Source organism: Podarcis bocagei (assembly GCF_964188305.1).
Source record: "Podarcis bocagei genome assembly, chromosome: 3".
In the NCBI taxonomy this organism is placed as follows: Eukaryota; Metazoa; Chordata; class Lepidosauria; order Squamata; family Lacertidae; genus Podarcis; species Podarcis bocagei.
Window position 1 is genome coordinate 60,685,593 of NC_138127.1, and position 19,576 is coordinate 60,705,168.

A 19,576-nucleotide genomic window follows, 5' to 3' on the forward strand; every position below is an offset into this window, starting at 1 on the left:
CAACATTATCTAAGCTGACTGGCAGTGGATCTCTAGGGCAGAGCTTTCCAAACTTTTCATGTTGATGACACACTTTTTAGACATGCATTATTTCGTGACACAGTAATTCAGTTTTATGGGAATGTTGTGGATAGTAGGAGAGGCTATATTGACTAAATATTATCCTTCCTCACTCATGCTAGTGAGCTAGTAGCAGAGCACATTCCTTTGCACATTGCTGGAAGCAAGTTAACAGTTCGTTAGAATCCTTTAAATTAAGCAATCCAGTCTGGCTTGTCGAGTCTGGATTGTTCCTGGTAAAATTCCCCTTTATTTCCCTCTTAAAATAATAGTAACAGGGCAGTCTTCTTTAAAAGTAAGCGTAAAGATGAGTTACATTCAGTTCACAGTAGTTTCCTGAAGGCAGGCTTTAGTTTATAGTTGCAGTTACATTTATAGAGATACAAAGTGTGGCTTCCTCCTCTGTAGGGACGAGCCACGTGCTGCTGGCTGAGAGCCAGCAGAGAGCAAAAGGCAAAATGGAGAGAAGGGCATCAAGAAAGTATCAAGAGGAAGATGGCTGCGTGACTGGCCCTTTTATAGGGTCTACGCCAGGGTCACGCCCCTCTACCTGGTCACACACAGGAGAAGGATGCTCCAGACCAGGTGTGACAGGAAGTCCCCTGTGAGTCCACTCTGGGCAAACAGGAAGTGTTGTATTTGACTGCTTCAGTGATGTTACATCCCACAAGTTTTACTAGCAAACCAGAGGTTAAACTAACCCTTTCCAGCCCCAGGAGGAGTGCTGCAAGCATTCGTACAACTACACACTGCAGCTGACACACCAATGTGTCCCGACACACAGTTTGGAAAGTTCTGCTCTAGGGTCTCTCCTAGCCCTACCTGGAGATGCCAGGGATTTAACCTGGCACGTTCTGCATGCAAGAAAGGTGCTCTGTCACTGAGCTATGACCTGAGAGCTGCATACATTGAGTCCAAAGCCATGCAACTCTGATATGGAGCAAGAAATGGACTCATCTATCCGTCCGTCTACCTTCAGATGACGATGATGAATGATAGAATATGGTCCAACAGTGTTATGTTTTTTAAAAAACAAACTCACAAATGTTACTTTGGATATCATTAATAATATTTATTTTGGAAAAATAGTTTAAAAATGAATTTCTTCATTAACAAAAAAAAAAACCAGTAAAAAAAACCTCAAATAACATTTTGCACAATATTCCATAAATACATTATATACAAAAAATATAGTCACATAGACCCGAAGTGCCTTTGTACATATTTACCAAAAAAATTAAATTATAAAAAAGAAACGTCACAAAATACTCAAGCTTTACAAATATCCTGAAAATAATTTTTTTACAGTTTTAAAAAAAATAACACACTTTTCCCCCACCTAGTAAAAACACATTTTAGTATAAAAAGGACAATAAAGGCAGTGTTTGTATCTCTAATTCAAGAAACGACTGGCTCATAAGAATCCAAAATATACACTTCAGGCAGTGCATGCTTCTTATGTAGGAATTAAGTCCGTTCATTTAAATATATATAGGGGGAAAAGCAACTGACCATAGTGCAATGATAAATAGTCATAAAAGGCAGTGCAACAGGTATCTTTGAACACAGACCCTGGCCTAGTGTCCACCATGTATTATTTGCAGTCACTTTTGCTAACTTCAGTAGAGAACCAGCTCAGCCTGAATTTAGTTTCTCAGCAGCAGTCAGTGAAGGAATTTCTCTCCCTTTCTTGTTCAGCAGCATTCATTGGGGCATATCACCTTTGAAAATTGTTCCAAAACAACAATCTTGCCATATCGTCTTTCCTTTACACCTGCGTAAAGTTGGAGGGAAGGAGAGAAAGCGAGAGTGAATTGATGAAGGTACAAAAGATGAAGGTACAAGACCCTCCCAGTACGATGCCATATATAGAAAACAGGCGCTTGTCTGGTCACCTGCAGGAAACAAGCATCTCTTCCAGACAATTAATTTTATGGAAGTTGGTTCTTCCCTTCATGCCCCCAATAAGTACAGGTGGTTTAGCAGTATTTGTGTAGACTAAGCACTTAAGTGGAATTATTTGCAAAGCTGATGAATCTATCAGGCAAGAAGGAAGACTGGGAACAACAATTTGCATATGATCTTATACATTCTCATATGCAGATGCCTTGTAGGGTCTCCCCTTGAACCACAGCCTACCGGATGCCTTTCTCTTTAAGGACACATTTGTGATTTCATACTACTAAAGTACCTAACCTAGTAACTGATGCAATCCACTGGAATCGGTAGGTGGTTTTTCAATAGCAATGGATACACATACAACCTATGGGGCAGTTTCCTTGGAACACAGAAAGCTGCCATTAGTCCATCCATGTCTACACAATAACAGGCTTACCGGCCCTACCTGGAGATCTTGGGAACTGAACCTGGGACCTTCTACATGCAAACCATGTTCTGTACCACTGAGCATAGCTTTATAGGGATCTACTCTGGAATTGCCCTACTTACTTTCCACCGGACTATTCCTATGTACCAAGCCAATTAACTCCTCTTCAAGTCCCCAGTTGCAAAGAACAGCTTGAAGAACTGGGTTGCATCGGGAAGAGCAATAGGTTGCAGGATTCAATTAAGAACAACAACGCAAAGCCAGATCCAATTTCAGCTAGTCTAAGCTAGCACAGCATTGGTAAGTGACGGAATTTGCTGGCTGACTCTAGTTAGCTGGGAAGTTGGATGGGTAAGTTTGCCTTTCGAGTGCATTAGAGAATATACCAACCTCCGTTGCTATTATGCATTCATCTTTCTCTTCTGATATGACATACACCGACTGGTACTTTGTGTCTTTCGAAGTGGAGTATACCGATTCTGGCCGTTTCCTTTCAGACAGTTCACTACAAGCCAAAAAGAAAACAGGAAACAAGGATGAGACGGCTGCTTTGGCGACCAGCTCGAATATGCTGCCTGCACTTCACAAGGGACATGCTGAAACCACCCCCTGCCACCCTCCTTAACCTACCTCTTTAGTTGTACTGCGCCTTTCTCCTCTGCCTCAGAGTCGTATGTGTCGCACTTAGCTTCACATTTGCTGTGTTCCTCTTTAACAGAGTCCTCGTTCTTGAGTTCATGCACCAAATTGTAATCCACTGACGGGTACCGGGCTTTGTAGCCGTTTTTGTCCGCGTTATCGCTGTGGAAGTCCACTTTCTTGTTGGTGTTCTTAATCTGGGTGGCGCCAATGACGCTGATGGAAATGTCCTTCTCTCGCTGACAGTTGGCCAGGTTGTTCATGGTCTCCGTCTCGCTTCTGCACGGGTCGGGCTGCTGTTGCCTCTTCTGCATTTTGAGCCGGAAGCAGACAACCACAGTGGCGCAGCCCAGCAGCAACATCAGGACCAGGATAATCCCGGCGCATACTGCAATCCAAGGGAACTGCAAACTCTGCCCCTCGGTGTACTTCTCGGTGATGTCAACCGTCACTGCCCCCGGAGGCTGTTCGGGGAGCAAAAACTGGCAGTTCAGGCCCCCGTAACCACGAGCGCACTCGCACACATAGCGGTTGTTCCTCTCGTGGCAAGTAGCCCCGTTGTGGCAAGGGCTGTGTTCGCACTTGCTGACGGGAGTGCTGCAGTTCTTCCCGCTGTAACCCGGAGGGCAGGTGCAAGAATAATCATTAACCCCATCTTGACAGGTCCCGCCATTCAAGCAAGGAAAGGAAGCACAATCGTCCACATTATCGTCGCAGTGTCTTCCGGTGAAGCCAGCCAGACATTGGCATATGTAGGAATTCCCCAGATCAACACACTGGGCTCCTGCAAAACATCAGAGAGGACAAATGAGATCAGTATATAGCCCAGGAGTGACCATTTATAGCATTTGCAAAACTGCCTTTTCGCCAAAGAGCACGTGGGATTTTATTCTAGCAACAATCCCTACGAGGTAGATCTGGCTGAGAAACAGTGACCCAAGCTTCATGGCCAAGTGTGGTCCTGACTCCAGATCTCACAGGGCCAAAGACAAGCCTCTTATCCATTAGACAACACATCTTTTCAGTTCCCAGTCGACAGCATCCTTTAAACAGCCCTGTCAACAGCTCGTCCACACTTTTGCCCGATCTGCATTTGGATCGTATTGTGTACCGATTAATTTCCCTGGGCCCAAGAGCCTTTCACATTGTTCCGAGGATGTACTTTGTGAAAATCCGATCTTCTCCACTGAAATGAAACTCGGTTTAAGCAAAATGTCTTTGGTTTTTCCATGCACACTGCAACATCCAATTCGATGGGTAAGATTGGATTTTCGAGAGGCACAGCCATGGCACAATGAGAAAAGCTTCCAGTCCCATTGGAATTAAATGGTACACAATATGATCAAAATGCAAGAGAAAGTATGGATAATCCCTGAAGTTATGTAGTATTCACAGCCTCACAGCGTACTGCTTCATTGTGTAGGAAAGCAAGGAAAACATAGCCCAAAGAGATGAGCCTTTGTAACAGTAGAAAACGCAGGGGAAGCCCAGTACAATCAAATGTCTTATTACAGGGCTTACTTTCAGCTACAGGACTGCAGCTTCACTCTGACACACGTAGTTGGCAGGCTGCCTTCAAGGCATGATGAAACATATTGCCCACTGAGATCCATCAGTACTGAGGCTTTAAAAGGAACTTGTAAAAATAACTTGTAAAAAAAAAGATCCACAGGCCTTTAAGGTGTGCTCTGTTATCAGCCAGTTTTATGGTTCTTACTAGAAACAGTTTTGAATCATTTACAATGGGGTGGGGGAACCTCAGGACTAGGGGTCATATGCAGCTCTCTGGGCCTCACTTTACAGCCCTGGGGACTCTACCCAGGCCATGTCCTCTAAGCTGCAGCCTCCCTGGTCCTGCTCCGCATCTTTCTCTTATGGTTTTACCTGGCTGGAATGTGTCCTGGAAGTGTGATAACACCTTTTGCTTGCCTGGGAGGAGGATGGAGAGTGGTATGTGTCTGGCCACACCTGCTTAAGCCACTTCCATTACTGGTAGGAGGGCCCTGAAAGTTGCCCCCAAGGGAATGTGGTCCCAAGGCTGGAAAAGCTCCCACCAGCCACCAGCCCCCCATTTTATCATGACTACTTCTTGATGAGGTGTGTCTAGGATTCTAGTGGACATTTTGTATTTGGTTGGTTATGTGATTTTATTGCTTAGGAGCTGCTCTGGGGGTCTACAGAAAGGGAAGATAAGGATTTGTAAAACAAATAAATGAAGTGGTTTTGCGGTCACCATACTTCACTGCTCCAGCGTTTCGAAGGGGTATGTTCTATATAGAAAACAAATGTCCAGATCTGGTGACCCAATTCTTAAACACACAGAGGAGGACATATAGTCAGGGTATCAAGCTGGTCCAGGTCATTTCTTAAAAACTGAACCGCAACAGAATCTGAAGCATAAGCATAACCTTACTTACTAAACTCAAGCCAAAAGTGCAATTAAAAAGAACCATCAGAGAATAGGAAGCAGCCCGTCTGATGCCAATTCCCTCAGCTGAAAAGCAGAAGATCAAACTGGTTCTGCTCTCTACACTCATTGCTTAAGACCATATGACAGGAACAATTTGGGAAGAGCAACAGGCATGGACAGGGGGATTTCTTCTAAGTCTTTGGGTCCATTTAGACATTTAGCAGAGAGAACCAAGCAGCCATTTCCTAGACTGCACTACCTCAAGCTACTTTGGGGCAGGCACGGGGAGCAGAAGAGAAGAGTTCTCATGGATGTGAATACTTCCTCATATTTAAAAGTTAAAAGCCTGCCTGTACACCTCAAGGAAGGGGGGGGGGTCAGGAGATGGCTCTCTTTCCTGATATGCTAGGTTTTCCTTGTTTAAGGAGTATTTGGGAGAACAAACTTCCAAACTTGCAACCTTCCAGCCACAGGCTGAGCAGCGATTTATTCAACTGAAAAGGGAAAGCTGACACTGTTGAGAAACAGAGCATTTATACTAGGCAAGACAGATGCGCAGAACAATCCTTTGCGTGTCTACTCAGAAGTAAGAATTACTGAGTTCATTGGGAATTACTCCCAAGTAAACATGCGTAAGACTGCAACTTTTTGAAGTTACACCAAAAGAGTCTTGCTGAGTCAGGCTAGTGGACAACCATACGCCGGGGTGGGGGTGGGGAGCAAAGCACCATTTTGCTGCAGGTCCTATTTATTCTCTGTCTTCCATTTTCAGGGTTCCAGTTATAAACCACCTTGAGCACCTCAGGATAGCCATTGCAAAAATTCTATCCAAAACAAAATGCCCCCTTCAAAAGATGTCTAGCCAATATTCACCCACTGTGAATTTTTAGAAAGATTCTGCGAAGTTTGTGGGTTTTTTCCCCTGACTTGGCACAATCCAACCCAAGGCCACGGCACACTTCAGAGTAAGCCCCACTTCAACAATTTGGGCCTTCCTTCTGAATAAGCATGCATAAGCTGCATACACCTCTCGTGACACCACTTGACTTAGATTGGATCTTACTCTTCTCTCTGCTAAAACGGGAATTCATATTATGGGGCATTAAGTGAACTTCAATGGGAAGTTCATTCACTTCCCCTGAAAGTTACACAAACTTAAATGGGAAGTTCATTCAACTTTTCATTGACGGTCATGGCAAAATGCTCATTAGTCTTGAACGGATCGGTCAAAGACTGGTTTAGCTTACCATTAGCACAGGGACTGGAGCTGCAATAGTCAATTTTCTTTTCACAGTTAAATCCAGAGTAACCCACTGGGCAACGGCAGCTGTATCCACCTTCCGGGTTGTCTGTGCACCGCCCTCCATTGAAGCACGGACCATCAGCACAAGTCATTGCTCCCAACTCACAGTTTTTACCATAGAAGCCAGGTGGACAGGTACAAGAAAAGCTGTTCTCAAGATCCTGTTGCAAAGAAGAGTGTGGTGTTTAGAAGCCTATATTGCATACTGAGATTACCGTAAGCATCTCTTAAAACTACTTTTTAATTAAAAAATAAATAAATAAATAACATTTTAGAAACTTACAGTACAGCTCCCTCCATTCTTGCAAGGATTGGCATCACATTCATTGATTTCAATCTCACAGTTGGCTCCGGTGTAGCCAGGACGGCAAGAACAGGTGTAGCTCCCTTGGCCAGTGTTGGTACAAGTGGCACCATTCTTGCAAGGCTTGTGGTGTGTACAGTAATTGAGATCTACAGAAGATTAAAAACAAGAGGCATGTCTGTAAGGACACACGGTTTCGCAAGGACATTACACAGCTTCCAGAAGCAACTCCACTGTAAGTTATTCCCAGGTAAGCATGCATAGGATTGCAGGCTTAGTTCAAGGAGGATCAAGTCATGTTACTATGAAAGGTGAAGAACTTACCCTGGTTACAAAAGAGACCGCCCCAGCCTTCCTGACAGTTGCACTGCCACGGCTGTTGACAGGTACCATGAAGGCAACCTGGGTACCGGATGCACTCGTCACAGTAACGCCCCTGCCAACCAACTCGGCATCTATTTTAAAAAATCAAAAATACCAGACTATCAGTACAGGAAATCCTACCACAAACTGCAAACCCATTGAAGCTAAAAACAAAAACAGAAAACCCCAGGGGGGAAAACTTCCTTAACAATCAAGGAAGCCATATTCCTAAACTATTAATAGATGCTTCTTTCGCAGACTGAATACAGAATTTTCCATTCCATTCAAACTCTTTGATTTGAATGGAACTCATTTCGGAGCGTAAAGTGCTTAAGAAGGTGGCCTTGGTTTATTATTGATCACACTTCCGCCCTTCCTCCAAGACGTTCTGCGCAGTATACATGGGATGATCCCATTTGATCCCACCAACCCTGTATCTTGAGAGATCTCCTAAGGCCAACTATTTTCGTAATTTAGAAGAAATTTAGACCCAGGTCTTTTCTTAAATACGACACTCAATCTTCTATTCTACAGCACGCCAGCTCTCCACTAGATTTGGTTCCTGGAACTGCAACACTCCACTGCCTCATTATTGCAGCTATCATTTAAGCGATTGTAATTTTTGCCAGGGCTTCATAAGGTCATCGAATTTGAACTCATCATGGCTGAAATCCTATGCACTCCTGCTAGGAAATAAGCCTCATCCCAAAACTTCATTTCCTAGTGAAAGCTGAACAAGACAGATGTGTAAGCCAAGACTTCGGGGGGGGGGGGAAATGTTTCAATTTCTGGATTAATACTTTGACTTCATATTACTGGGACATCTCACCCAACCATCGGGCAAAACTTCTAAGGCATTTCATGTCATCTATTTGGGATTCTCAGATCCAGTCTGCAAGCAGGAGGGTTGGGGTGGGAGGGACAGAGGACGAAGAGCTCCGAAAACTTACTTGCATTCCCCAGGCTTGTCGCAAAATCCATGCTGCTCATCACATCCAGGCAAGCAAATTGCTGAAAAACACAAAGGAGCAGAAATGTACAGATAAGCCTTTGGGGGGGAAGGAAGGGTGGAGTGAGTCAAACTCCTTTCACTAGGGCTGAGTTGGTAACAGCAGCTGAATTAAACTCTGGCGTATTGATCTTGCTTAATAACTGGGTCCTTTACTTATCGCCAGGGATGAACATTCCCCTTAATACAGTTGCCCATGGACAAAAGAGACCTCACAATTGCTCCTGTCCGCCTTTTCTTCCCGGCAAGGGTCAGAAGTCCTCTCCCTCCATCCCCCACCCCGCCAGTCTATGCACACAGCTCCTCCTCTTGCTGTCCTCAGAGTGTGTGTGTGTGTATGTGTGTGAGTGAGTGAGTGAGAGAGAGAGAGAGAGCAGATAAGGGTGGACAGCTGGTGTGCAGGGTGCCAGCCAGGACAGCTGCTCTATTGTCTATTCTCTCCCAGCAGCTGCCCCACTGCAACAATACCCCCAACCTCCTGCGGCCAATCAGGGCCAAGATGTGCTTCCCGAACAGCCTATCCCTGCCCAGATCTAATCTATGGCACGCGCAGTGATTTTTCTTCTTATTCAAATAAATAAGTCCAAAGTTCTTTCACACACCCAGAAAGGGAGGCGGGAGTGAAGAGGCCTAGGGAGCGCACACACACACACACACACACACACACACACACACACACACAGCAATGGCAAAGAAGTAAGCAGGCCAGCAGGAGGGAAGACTTCTGCTCATTACTTTGCCTGGTTATGGAACTCATTAAGCAGGCACTGCAAGTTTTAATTCAACAAAGCAAGCCAGAGACAATGACGAGCCCCAGAGAAGGAGAAACAGAAGACGAGGAAAAGCTGGGCCGATAATCAGATTGTCTCAAAAAAAGTGAACTGAATGGGCAGCGGGAGTGGGGGTGGGGAGGGCAAGCAGGCCTGTGAGGAAAGCCTGCAGTTTGTTTATTTATTTCCTCGGCTTCTAGGGTGACATCACCCCCATTGGTCAAAAAAAAAAGGTGGCATGTATTCTAACTCGCTCCTCAAACTCAGCTTATTAAAAAGAAAAAGAAGGACGGAGACACAGTCAGTCTACACCAGTAATACAAAGGGGCTTCAGAAGGCAACATCAACTAAGGAGTCAAAGGCAAAATTTTCCTAAAGCCGTTTCATTCTGCGCTCCTCCATGTCTAATGCGAAAGGAGGAGGCAAGAAGACTAAGTGTTATGATGGGAAACACAAGCCCTCTGTTCGCTGCATTGGCTCAGACTTCTGCCCACCCTCTCTGAACAGATACTGAGCCTGGGCAGTGTCAATCCATTCAACAGTGTTTTCTTTTTTTAAAAAAAAAAAAGCACACACATACAAACAGCGGCAATTACATTGGACACATCTTATCATAATGGCAAAGATCCAACGTACTACTTTAGACACACCCAAGGGCTTGGGGCATGCCCAGTGGCCTTTGTAAGCTTTTGTTTTCTTTTGAATAGCACACAGCCATACCATATCACAATCTGCTTTTGGAAGTTCCCTCAGGTGGCATGGTGAAGTGCCAAACCCATTGGAACATGTGGAGCTTATGGGGTGCAACTTTCAGATCCTGGTTTGTTGATGTTTTGGTACAGCTCCAGGCCATTTTTTGGAGTTATTGGCAACCCTGGCTCACTAGGTTTGGACAAGGACATTCAAATTTCTCTTGCCAGGCTATAAAATGTAGCCGCATGCCTCCAAACTCCCATGGGGATCCATGGAAGGGCAAGGAGAGAACAGTCCTCCTACCACCAATGAACTATAATCCCCAAATTCCCACCTTTTTTAAATTAAAAAAAAAGGTTATAACATTTGTAGATCCCAAGAAAGGAGACAATATGTGCAGACACTTCTCATTTTTGATGAGCACCTAACCTGCCCACTGCCTTTTAGTGTTCCACCCCAAGAAAATACACCCCCCCCAAAAAAAAAGGTTCTATGGACACCCATGTTTCCTCCACTATCATTGCTGCTATCAATGACATTACCAGAACTGAAACTAAGAACTCAAAAACTAAATAAGACCTTTAAAAATACAACCATGTGGGATGCAATTCAGATGTCACTGAAGTCAAGGAAAGAATGCTCACTGACTTTAGTGTGGGGGTTGCATTTTCCACACCTTCAAGTGAACCAAATTCAACACTTCTCTTGAATTTCTCTCTCTCTGTGTGTGGTGTGTTTGTTCTTTACTCCTCCCACAATTATGCTGGCCTGATCTTTGGGAGAGGGGGATAGTCTTTAACAACTTTAAAGTGCCAAGTGCAGAAATGCAGCTGTCAATCAGCAGAATGACTTTAAGGAATGTTTCAATGTGTGTCCTTGATTTTCATCTTTGTTTTGTGTACATCTGTCTATCTATCTATCTATCTATCTATCTATCTATCTATCTATGCTTCCTCCCAGAGGAGCCTGGGTGGCAGAGGGTGATATATCAGAGTGCAGGGTGGTAGGGGCTAACCTTGGACCCTCCAGGTGTTTGAGGACCTCTGGTTTGAAGCTGGGGTGGGTGGAGGCAGAGGTTCCCCACCCCTTTTAGAGAATGTTGGCATTCTGAGTTGGAAATGTCAGTGCAAATTTAGCATACTAACTCTAGCACTTAATGCTACCATGAGCCTTATCTCTTATGCAATAATAGGGAAAGTCCTCCCTCTGCTAATAAAACAAGACGTTGTGCCCGAAAAAAGGAAAAAAACTGATTGGGCTGCTAAATAGTGATTAAACTATTTGACTACATTTGGTTCATAGGTTTGCTATGTAATGTGCATGCTAAATAACTAAGAGGGGATTAGCTATATTAGACTTGACACTATTGATTAACAATCATGTCATGTCACACAGGGCAAGAACTTGGTGAAGCTGTATGCATTTTAATGTGCATTACAAGAAATTCTATGCATATTTACTCTGAAGTAAGTATCTCTGTGTTCAATGGTCCTTTACTCTCTGGCAAATGTGTTTGGGACTGCAGCCTAATCTATTGTATGTATAGAATGTGTTTACTGTTTACGTTAGTGGATGTTCTTAATTTTTTTGGAATTTGGCAAATGTTTAAAGAATGAAAAAGAACTAAAAGTCAAGAATGTGTTGCAGGCACTGCCATAAATTCTGTAAATTAATAGTAAGTCTGATACCCTATAGTAGGAAAAAGCAGCATGTCACATTTATTGGTGTTCAGAAAAGCACTTGCTGCAAAATTGCCAATTCGGCTACATGCACAATTTGGCTACATCACAGCCAATAGATAAGACAGGCTGCAGGAATTTTGTAGAAATGTGTATGTTTTAATGTGTACTATAATGCTATTAGCCCAACTGGTAACATAATACTATGTTAGTCAGACCCATTGGTTGCCACTGTTCACCTACCATTAAAGGTGGAGTTAGGAATTCTGTATCTGCTAGGCGTGGGAATAAAATGCTCTAAATATTTGTCCAAACCTTCTATATAGCTCCCATAATTATTTTGCTGATTTGCCCTGAAGGTGATGTTTATTTTAGGTCAGGTTCCTGAATTCTGCACCTTTGGATTTTCGTTGGCAATTTCTACGGATCCAATCCAGCCAGTGTCAAGCACGTTCAAATTCCACTGATTTCAGTGGGACAGCCAGGAACCTGTTTTACTCTCCCAATAAAAGTCATGCAAATCCAAAGTGTTGGCTGCATCATGTCCATAACTTTGCTGACAGGAAGTCTCCTAATGCCTTGGCACCTTCTACTTTCTCTGGGAGCTCATCGATTTATTGCCACCAAAAAGAAGTGTCCAATATTATTTGCTGTTTGGTGTACAAAGCATTTTTTTGTAATTCTAATATATTTTATCTTTATTCCTTAAGAACTACAGATTCAGGATTTAAATTTTAAATTTCCTTCGATACGATACAATACGATATCTTTATTGTCATTGTCCCTTTCATTATATTATTGTTGGTATGTGGCTTTTTTAAATTCTCCCTAGCAAGCACACTCATTTCTGAATGGGACATGTTTCCACCAATGCATGAGCGAGGAAGAGAGAGAGAGAGAATCGGTGGCACCAAAGAACTTTAGAAAGACAAATGAGGATTTCCTTGAGGACACTCACGGTCAGTGCAGTACTGCCCCTTCCAGCCAGGATTGCAGACCTTCTCTCCACGCTCTCCACAAGTGAAGTGGCCAAAGGCATCATCCCTGGGGCGGCAGAAGACAGAACAGCCCTCTCCGTAGTAGTGCTCATCACACACAAAACGGTAGGAATACTTGAGGTCAGTGCGGCCACTGCTGTGCAGGTCCTGGGACCATTCTTCGCCAACAGTCAAATGTCTCTGCGTAGCCAGGCGGCTAATGAGGCGTTCTGGATTCTCTGCAAAACAGAAGGCAGGGGGTGGGGGAGCAGAGCGAGAGAGAGAGAGAGAACAGGAATGCAGTTAAATAAATTGAAAGCTTAAGATTACACTGGAAATTTAGAGTAGTTCAGGGAGGGGTGAGAATTTTTTAAGCAGGTATGGAAAAGCTATAGGTTGCCACTGATCCAGGTAGAATTGTCCCACTGACTCCAATGGGACTTCCTTAGAAGTAAGTGGCTGCTATTGGGACTGGAAAAGTTCACTAACTGGAAAAGCAGGCATATCATGGACCCATAAAGCAACAGTCCTGAGTGGAACTTGGAAAAAGCCATTTACCTGTGTTGAGATCATCAGGGGAGTCTGTGTGCAGCGCTTCAATGATGAGAGAGAAAGTGCCCTGGAAAATAAGATTTTTAAAGAACACAGAGAAAACAATGAGAGCAAACATCTACAGTCAGCAGAAATAATATGGTCACAGGAGGGGCAGGAATATGTGTGCCCAGCCAGCGTGACTCTCTGATCCCCTGACTCCAGCCTGTTTTCACTTTCCTCAAGGAAATGGCAGAGCTTTTTGAAAAGTTGCTTCCTGGCCTGTTTTTTCAGCCTGCTCCGCACAGGATGTGGTGTTAAAAAGGAGCAGAGAGGGGAAAGTGGGGGAGGGAGCAGGAGAAGGGGCATCACTGTCAGCCTTCGCACTTTTTCTCTGCACACTGCCTGAGAGGTAATGGGCTGGAGGAGAAGATAGCGGGGTAGATGAAGCCTTTGGGAATTCCAGGCATAAATGACAATGACATAGCCATTTCCATAATGGAAAGACAGGGGGAATGGAGTCGCAATAAAGTATGTACAGCCACCCCTATTATCACCCTCCCTCCAGCTGACTGGCTGAGGCCGCTAATGAGACACAAGCTGGCCCTGCCAACAGTATTGCGAGGTCAGAACTGCTCTCTCTGGAGCACTAATCTGGCTTCACTCCTCGGAAAGCAGGGAGTTGCAGATACATTATGACACTAATGTGCCGATTCTGGACCAAAAGGATGCAGCCTTGAAGTCAGGAGGTCGCTTTGCATTAAAAAGCATCTAGCAACCTTGGCAGCGGCAATCAGCCATTAGCTTGGCAGCAGCATAAGCAAGGTCTCAAGGAGCAAGGGCATATCGTGGGGAGTTGGGGAGAAGCCTGGATTTGTGAAGCAGACACTCTTTTGAGCTGCGCTGTTGCATCAAAGGCTACAAATAAACACACACACACACAAAGCTCTCTTCCCGATTCCATCCCTGCTTCTGAATCCACAGTCCCACCCCAGTTCCCTAACCCCATCCGAGTCTTGACAAGCACTGGAAAGGTTAAAACGCCTAGTTAAAAAGCAAGTCCCCCCCCCCCAGTCTTCTGCAGCAGCCTTATCTGACCATGAGCATGCGCTCACTAATCTGGAATCCTAAAAGTGCATTTACACATAGGGAATGGCAATCCTAATCTGCATTTGTTCAAACAACACTAGGGGGGCGTAGTTAAAAGTGTTTTGTAAACAAGGAGACCAAAGAAGGAAGCGATGGCTCCTTTCCTTAGCTTGCGCTGCTCTCCCCCGCCCCGCCCCCCCGCAGCCTCCCTGTTCTTTACCCGTAACGGAGGCCCGGGTGAACTTACCGGCCAGGTGAAGCCGAAGGGGAAGCGGATGGGGTTGCTGAAGGAGGGGTCGCTGCTGGCGGCGTTGTCGGGCACGCTGAAGGAGTTGGCCCCCAGCACCGGGGTGATGGAGCTGCCGTAGGTGCAAGGCGGCTCCGGGGACACGCTGGCTTGGTAGTGCTTGAGGCAGACGCGGAAGAAGGTCTTGCAGTCGCACTGCTGCAGCCCAGGCGCCGCGCCGCCCCTGGGCACGGCGCCGCCGAAACCCTCCCGGCAGCAGTTGCGGTTGCCCAGAAGCCCCTTCTTGTTGACGAACTCCTGCAGCTTCAGCTCGAACACGCCGGAGCTCCAGACCTGCAGGAGGAAGCGGGAGCGGGAGCCACCATTAGCAACTTAGGGGGGGGACGTGGGGGGAGCTCTTGGCCCTCGGAAATGGAGCCGCAAATTGGCGATTGGGAGGCGAGCGCCCAGAGAGGGGCGGAGCAAATTTATCAATGGAAGTTCTGCGCTGATTCCAGGCAAGGCGGCGCGGGGGGGGGGGGGGACAGCGGCTGCGTTCGCGCAACGCGCCCCCCGCAGAGCACAATGGCCAGGCCCCCCGCCGTGTCGAACGCAGCCGCCGAATTGTCAATGGCGAAGCTCCCCATTGATGGCACCTCGCGGCGCTCCGACAGGGGGCACCTGCGCAGCGGAGTTCGCGTGCCCCAAGTACCGGAGTTCCGCTAATACTGGGGCGCCAGCAAAGCCACCGAGGTGAACTCTCGTTCTCTCTATGCCGCGCGCGTGTATGTGTGAACGCGAGCGCGTGCGTGCAGACGGTTCTCCACTAAAGCGAGGGAGGGGGGGCGACAGGAACCCATGGGGTGGGGGAGAGAAGGGCAACGCTTCGTTACAGATCGCCACCACCCTCCGCCCTCGGTAGCCCTTCAGGTTTCCCGGAGAGGTGCAACGCGCCAACTTTTCCTACCTACGATGCCTTGCGGGTTTCAAGAGGTTTGTCAACACGACCGCACGCGCGCAGACATGCATTATATACAGCCGATGCTTACCTGGCAGGGAAACTGAAGCACGCAAAAGACCACTAGAGTCAGCGTGGACTGGCCTCCCATTCTGAGAGGGAGTGAGTTGCCCGAGGGGAGATATTGGGGCTTCTTTCCTTGCCGTCCCTTGGGGAAAAGGCAACCGCAAAACAACAGGGGCGTCTTGACCAGAAGATGGGTCCCGAGAAACCTCTCGCTCCCTAGCCCGGCCGGAGGGGAATTAGAAGGGAGATGTGCGAGTTTCAAGTCTCTAGCTCTTTTCCCGTCGATGCGGATTTCGATACGCCCTTTGGATGACTGACAGCTCTTTGGGAGGCGATTGTTTTTAAAGATGAATTAGGCTCGAGGCGCAACTTTTACCCTCCTCTCGGCTTTTCCTCTTCCCGAAGACAGTTCTGGGCGGCTTCGTTGCGCTTCGCTCCTCTTCTCCCACCAAAGGAAGAGAAGAGCCACTTAATTCCCAGAGGCGGAGAAAAGGCTCCCCAAAGCAGATTAAAATAATCAACGATCTGGAAATCCCTCCGGGGACGAGAAGGAGATAATTCCCGGTGGCTTCAGGCGAAGAGGGCAAGAGGGGTTTTGCTTTGGGCTGGTGGTCTGGGGTTTTTTTTCCTCTCTTTTTTTAAAGGGGCGGCGGCGGCGGTTTGGGCGGGCGTGTGTTTAAGCTTTGCAGTGGGTTGTCAAGCAGCCGCCTTCAAATCCCCCGGGTTGCTGGTCGCCACTTTCTGGCAGAGACCTGCGATCAGTCTGTTTCGTTTTCTTGAAGGAATCCAAGCCCCCGGGAAAAAAGGAAGGCAAAAGAGGCTTGTCTTGTTTCAGCAGCTACTCGAGAGCAGCTGACTGGCGGCGCCCGCGTGAGAGTGTGCACGCTTCCCGGGTCTCCCCTCTGTGGTTCTAGGTGTGGGTGATCTTTGCTTTCGCCTTGGATCTGGCAGGCTGTCGGCTTTCCCCCCCTCTCTTGTCCCCCCCTTTTTTTGCTCGCTCGCTTGCTCTGTAGCGCTACGGATCTGCCTGCGGTCGGGCGCCTGCCTGCCTTATATCTCGCCGGCCGCCTGCATAGCTAATGAGATGCAAATGAGCAGCCCCCCAATCTGGCGAGAGCGGCCACAAAGGAACCACTTTTCCAAGCCCTCCTCTCAATGGATCGCCAAATGGTCAGTGAGCTGTAAAATGGGCAACCCTCCGCCTCTTCCCCTCCCCTGCGGCTCTCACAAAAAAGTGAGGGGGGGTTCATTTACATTCCTGCAAATTTGGAAGCTGCAAGAATCAACCTTCTCTCTCTCCCCCCCCCCTTTTCCCTTCTGCTTTCAGGGGACGGTCACACCCAGACACACACGACCGACCTCTCTTCCACTCATGTCTGAACGTTATAAGCGCAGGAGAAACTCAGGCTCCCGCAGGAAAACAAGCCGAGACTCAGAACGTCTTGAAAGGTGTAAATGTAACACGCACGTTTTTGTTTTGTTTTTTAAAGTACATTCTTGGCAACGACATCTATCCGCCGCTAAGGATATCCTTCAACCGAGGGAAGGAACCAGATCAGCGTTACGCCCGGCTGAAACCGAATACCTTGAACCTGGCACGTGGGGCCACTGTGATATTTTTGAGGGTTTATAAATGCCCCCATCTGGAGGAGGGAGGAGAGCGAGCGAGACAATCGCGCCGAGCAAAGTTGTAGTTGTGGGGTGTGTTCTTTTAAAGTTCCCTTCCACGTGGCTACCTAAGTGAGAGGTGTTCTTGGGGGAGCAAACCGGGGGGCGGCGGGAAATAAATTTCGAGGACGCGGCAGGACCTCCTGGATGGGTTTAAGTTCCCCAAAGTATCGAGAGCACTTCGGAATCTGCGCGCTCCCTTTGCTGATCATTATGCGGCACACACCCCCGAGACTCTCATGCTCAAACAATCCGGGAAAGACCCATGTGTTAAGTTCCAGGCGGGGGAGATGCGGGGGGGGGGGAGCTTGGCTTGGTAAACAGTCCTGCTTTTTAAAGACCCAAAAAGAAACACACCCCTCCTCCCTTCCCCTGGCTTCTTGGTGAACTGCATGGAACGGCTCCACTTCCCCTAGGATGATGATGAAGATGATCGCCATTCCTTTTTCACTCTGTCTCTCTGCCTTTTTCCTCCTTGAAGCTTAGTTTTTCATTTTTTTGAAGGGAAAAAAGTGAGTTTGGTGTGTGTCGTTCGCGTGGCTGTCATTAAGGCAGTTTGTTATTATGTGAGGCCTGCATCAGTTGGCCCTTTGTGCTCTCAGCTGTATGGTAATGTAGGCAGCACCTGCTCCTTGCACAATACAAACGAGAGAAAGAGCTCCCCTCGGCGCACGCTACTGCCTCTACAACAATGTGCACACATTTTTAAAGAAATCCCTTCCAGCCTTCCTTCCCCTCCCTACCTAAAAAAAAAAAAAAACTTTATGCCAACCGTCACCTTATTATTATTTTTTACACATCCATCAGACACTGGAGCTTTTGTGTTGGTTAACACACACACACACACACACACACACACACACACACACGGGGATGCTGCCGCTGACAGAGCAAGTCTTATTAGTCTCCCTTGCTTCCTGATGGTAGAAGCGTAGGATTTGAACACACAAAGTTTGAAGGTGACTAATTTCGACTTGATGAGGAAAGGGAGGGGGGCTGAGGAGACAGAGAAGGCGACTCCCCCACACCCCACTCCACTCTCCCCGCCTTCCTTGGTTTGGGCCTTGTTACAAAACACCTCTGTAAACAAGCAAACAGCAAAGACTAGCCTGGTGTGCTTCATTGGGATGCAAGGTGTAACTGTCTGTGTAAATGTCATTTGAATTGCAACAGAGCTTTTCAGGGGGCAGCTTAAGCTGGTGGGCAAGGGAGAGTATTGGGCCACAATGAGTGCCCTGTAGGTATGGCTTGCTCATTCTTCTTTATGGCCACTTTGGAAGTGTGTTTTTGCAGGAGGAAATGTGACTTTCATTGAAGCAGATGTCTAGATCAGAAATTATTTTACCATGGAGGGAAGTGGGCACGAAAGGGGGGGGGACACACACGATCTAAAACACTTCTTCAAGTTGCTGGTGAAGGTCAGTTAAAAGAAAATCACTATTTGAATGTGCATGGAAGAAGATGAGTCTGTCATTCCAAGCCGTTGACATTGCCATTAAACCTGGAGACTTCCAACTGAATATAGTAGGCCAGTATTGATTCTGCAACAGACATTGGCCCCTAAACACACAGTTCCTCCCTGCAAAGCAACAGATTTGGTCCTTTCTTGCACTGGTTCACACATTAGAGAGGCAGCCTGGCTCAGTGGCAGAGCGCATCCTTTGCAAGCAGAAGGTCCTGGCTTTGGTCTCAGGTATCTGGGCTGGCATGGGCCTGCTTGAGGATCATTCTCAGCCCTGCCAGAAGATGGTACCAGGCCAGACTTTGTATAAGGCAACTTTGCAGAGTCCTCTTGCTCTAAGCTGACTTTGCCTTTATTTAAACCCTCAACATGCTTAGTCAGCCATGTGAGGAATTCCTGCTGGAGAACTTTTCTACACGGACTGGCAGCAAGTTTCAGAAAGGGGACCTCCCAGATCCTACCTGGAGATACTAGCGAGTGAGCCTGGGACCTTCTGTATGCAGAGCAGAAGCTGAGCTACAGCCAATGTTGTCTTGCTAGATCAGACAACAGCCATCCCGTGCAGCATTCCAAGAGATGCCTTCTGGAAATTCACAAGAAGTCATTGAGGGAGATAACTCAGAGAGAGATTTCACCTTTCATACCCTTCCAAGAGATTCTTCCTTCCTTCGTCCTAGGCAGGTTTTCCCTAAGGTTCAATTCAGCTGATCTCCTTGGAATTTTAAGCCATTGATTATTGTTCTAGCTGTGAGTGGATAATTGTCCCCCTTGCTAAGATACTTTAAGTGTATTTTCTCCATCTTTCTCTTGGGATTCTGGTTGCCTCATGTGCTTCAGGAAAAGAAGAGCAATCCAAAGCTGACATTGGACGCTGACGCAAAGGCAGGCGAGAAGGGGATTATGTGTTTTGTTGGAGATTTAAGTTGACTGAGAGATTGGTGGGCAGACACATTTCTGTCCCACTCTTTTCCCAAGGGACTTAAGGGTGACATGGGTGGGATTCCTCCCCCCTTCACAACAACCTTGAGAGGTAGGTTAAAGGT

The 19,576-nt window shown here is 46.8% G+C and overlaps 1 protein-coding gene and 1 long non-coding RNA gene across 2 annotated transcripts; one reads left to right on the plus strand and one right to left on the minus strand.

Annotated features, from left to right (window-relative positions):
- Window positions 1-1,117: 1,117 nt before the first annotated feature.
- Window positions 1,118-16,380, minus strand: DLL1 (delta like canonical Notch ligand 1). Its single transcript, XM_081187959.1, has 11 exons — window positions 15,429-16,380; window positions 14,401-14,733; window positions 13,092-13,152; window positions 12,515-12,772; window positions 8,356-8,416; window positions 7,367-7,497; window positions 7,022-7,191; window positions 6,683-6,899; window positions 3,017-3,809; window positions 2,777-2,891; window positions 1,118-1,834 (listed from the first exon to the last, which is right to left on the minus strand). Exons 1-11 carry the CDS (start codon window positions 15,486-15,488, stop codon window positions 1,829-1,831), a joined length of 2,205 nt encoding a protein of 734 aa, XP_081044085.1. The 5' UTR covers window positions 15,489-16,380; the 3' UTR covers window positions 1,118-1,828.
- Window positions 16,381-16,439: 59 nt separating this feature from the next.
- LOC308583745 lies at window positions 16,440-18,591 on the plus strand. The gene is made up of 2 exons (XR_014006399.1): window positions 16,440-16,573; window positions 16,731-18,591. It is a non-coding gene; the product is annotated as an uncharacterized lncRNA (long non-coding RNA).
- The last annotated feature ends 985 nt before the right edge of the window (window positions 18,592-19,576 follow it).

Bases quoted from the DNA above. Each gene is read 5' to 3' on its own strand.
- DLL1 (XM_081187959.1), bottom strand. From the start codon at position 15,488: ATGGGAGGCCAGTCCACGCTGACTCTAGTGGTCTTTTGCGTGCTTCAG. The intron at 8,417-12,514 runs GTGAGTGTCCTC...TGTGTTTTTCAG, and splicing joins GGGGCAGTACTGCACTGACC to CAATTTGCTTGCCTGGATGT. The intron at 7,498-8,355 runs GTAAGTTTTCGG...TTTTTAAAATAG, and splicing joins GACAAGCCTGGGGAATGCAA to ATGCCGAGTTGGTTGGCAGG.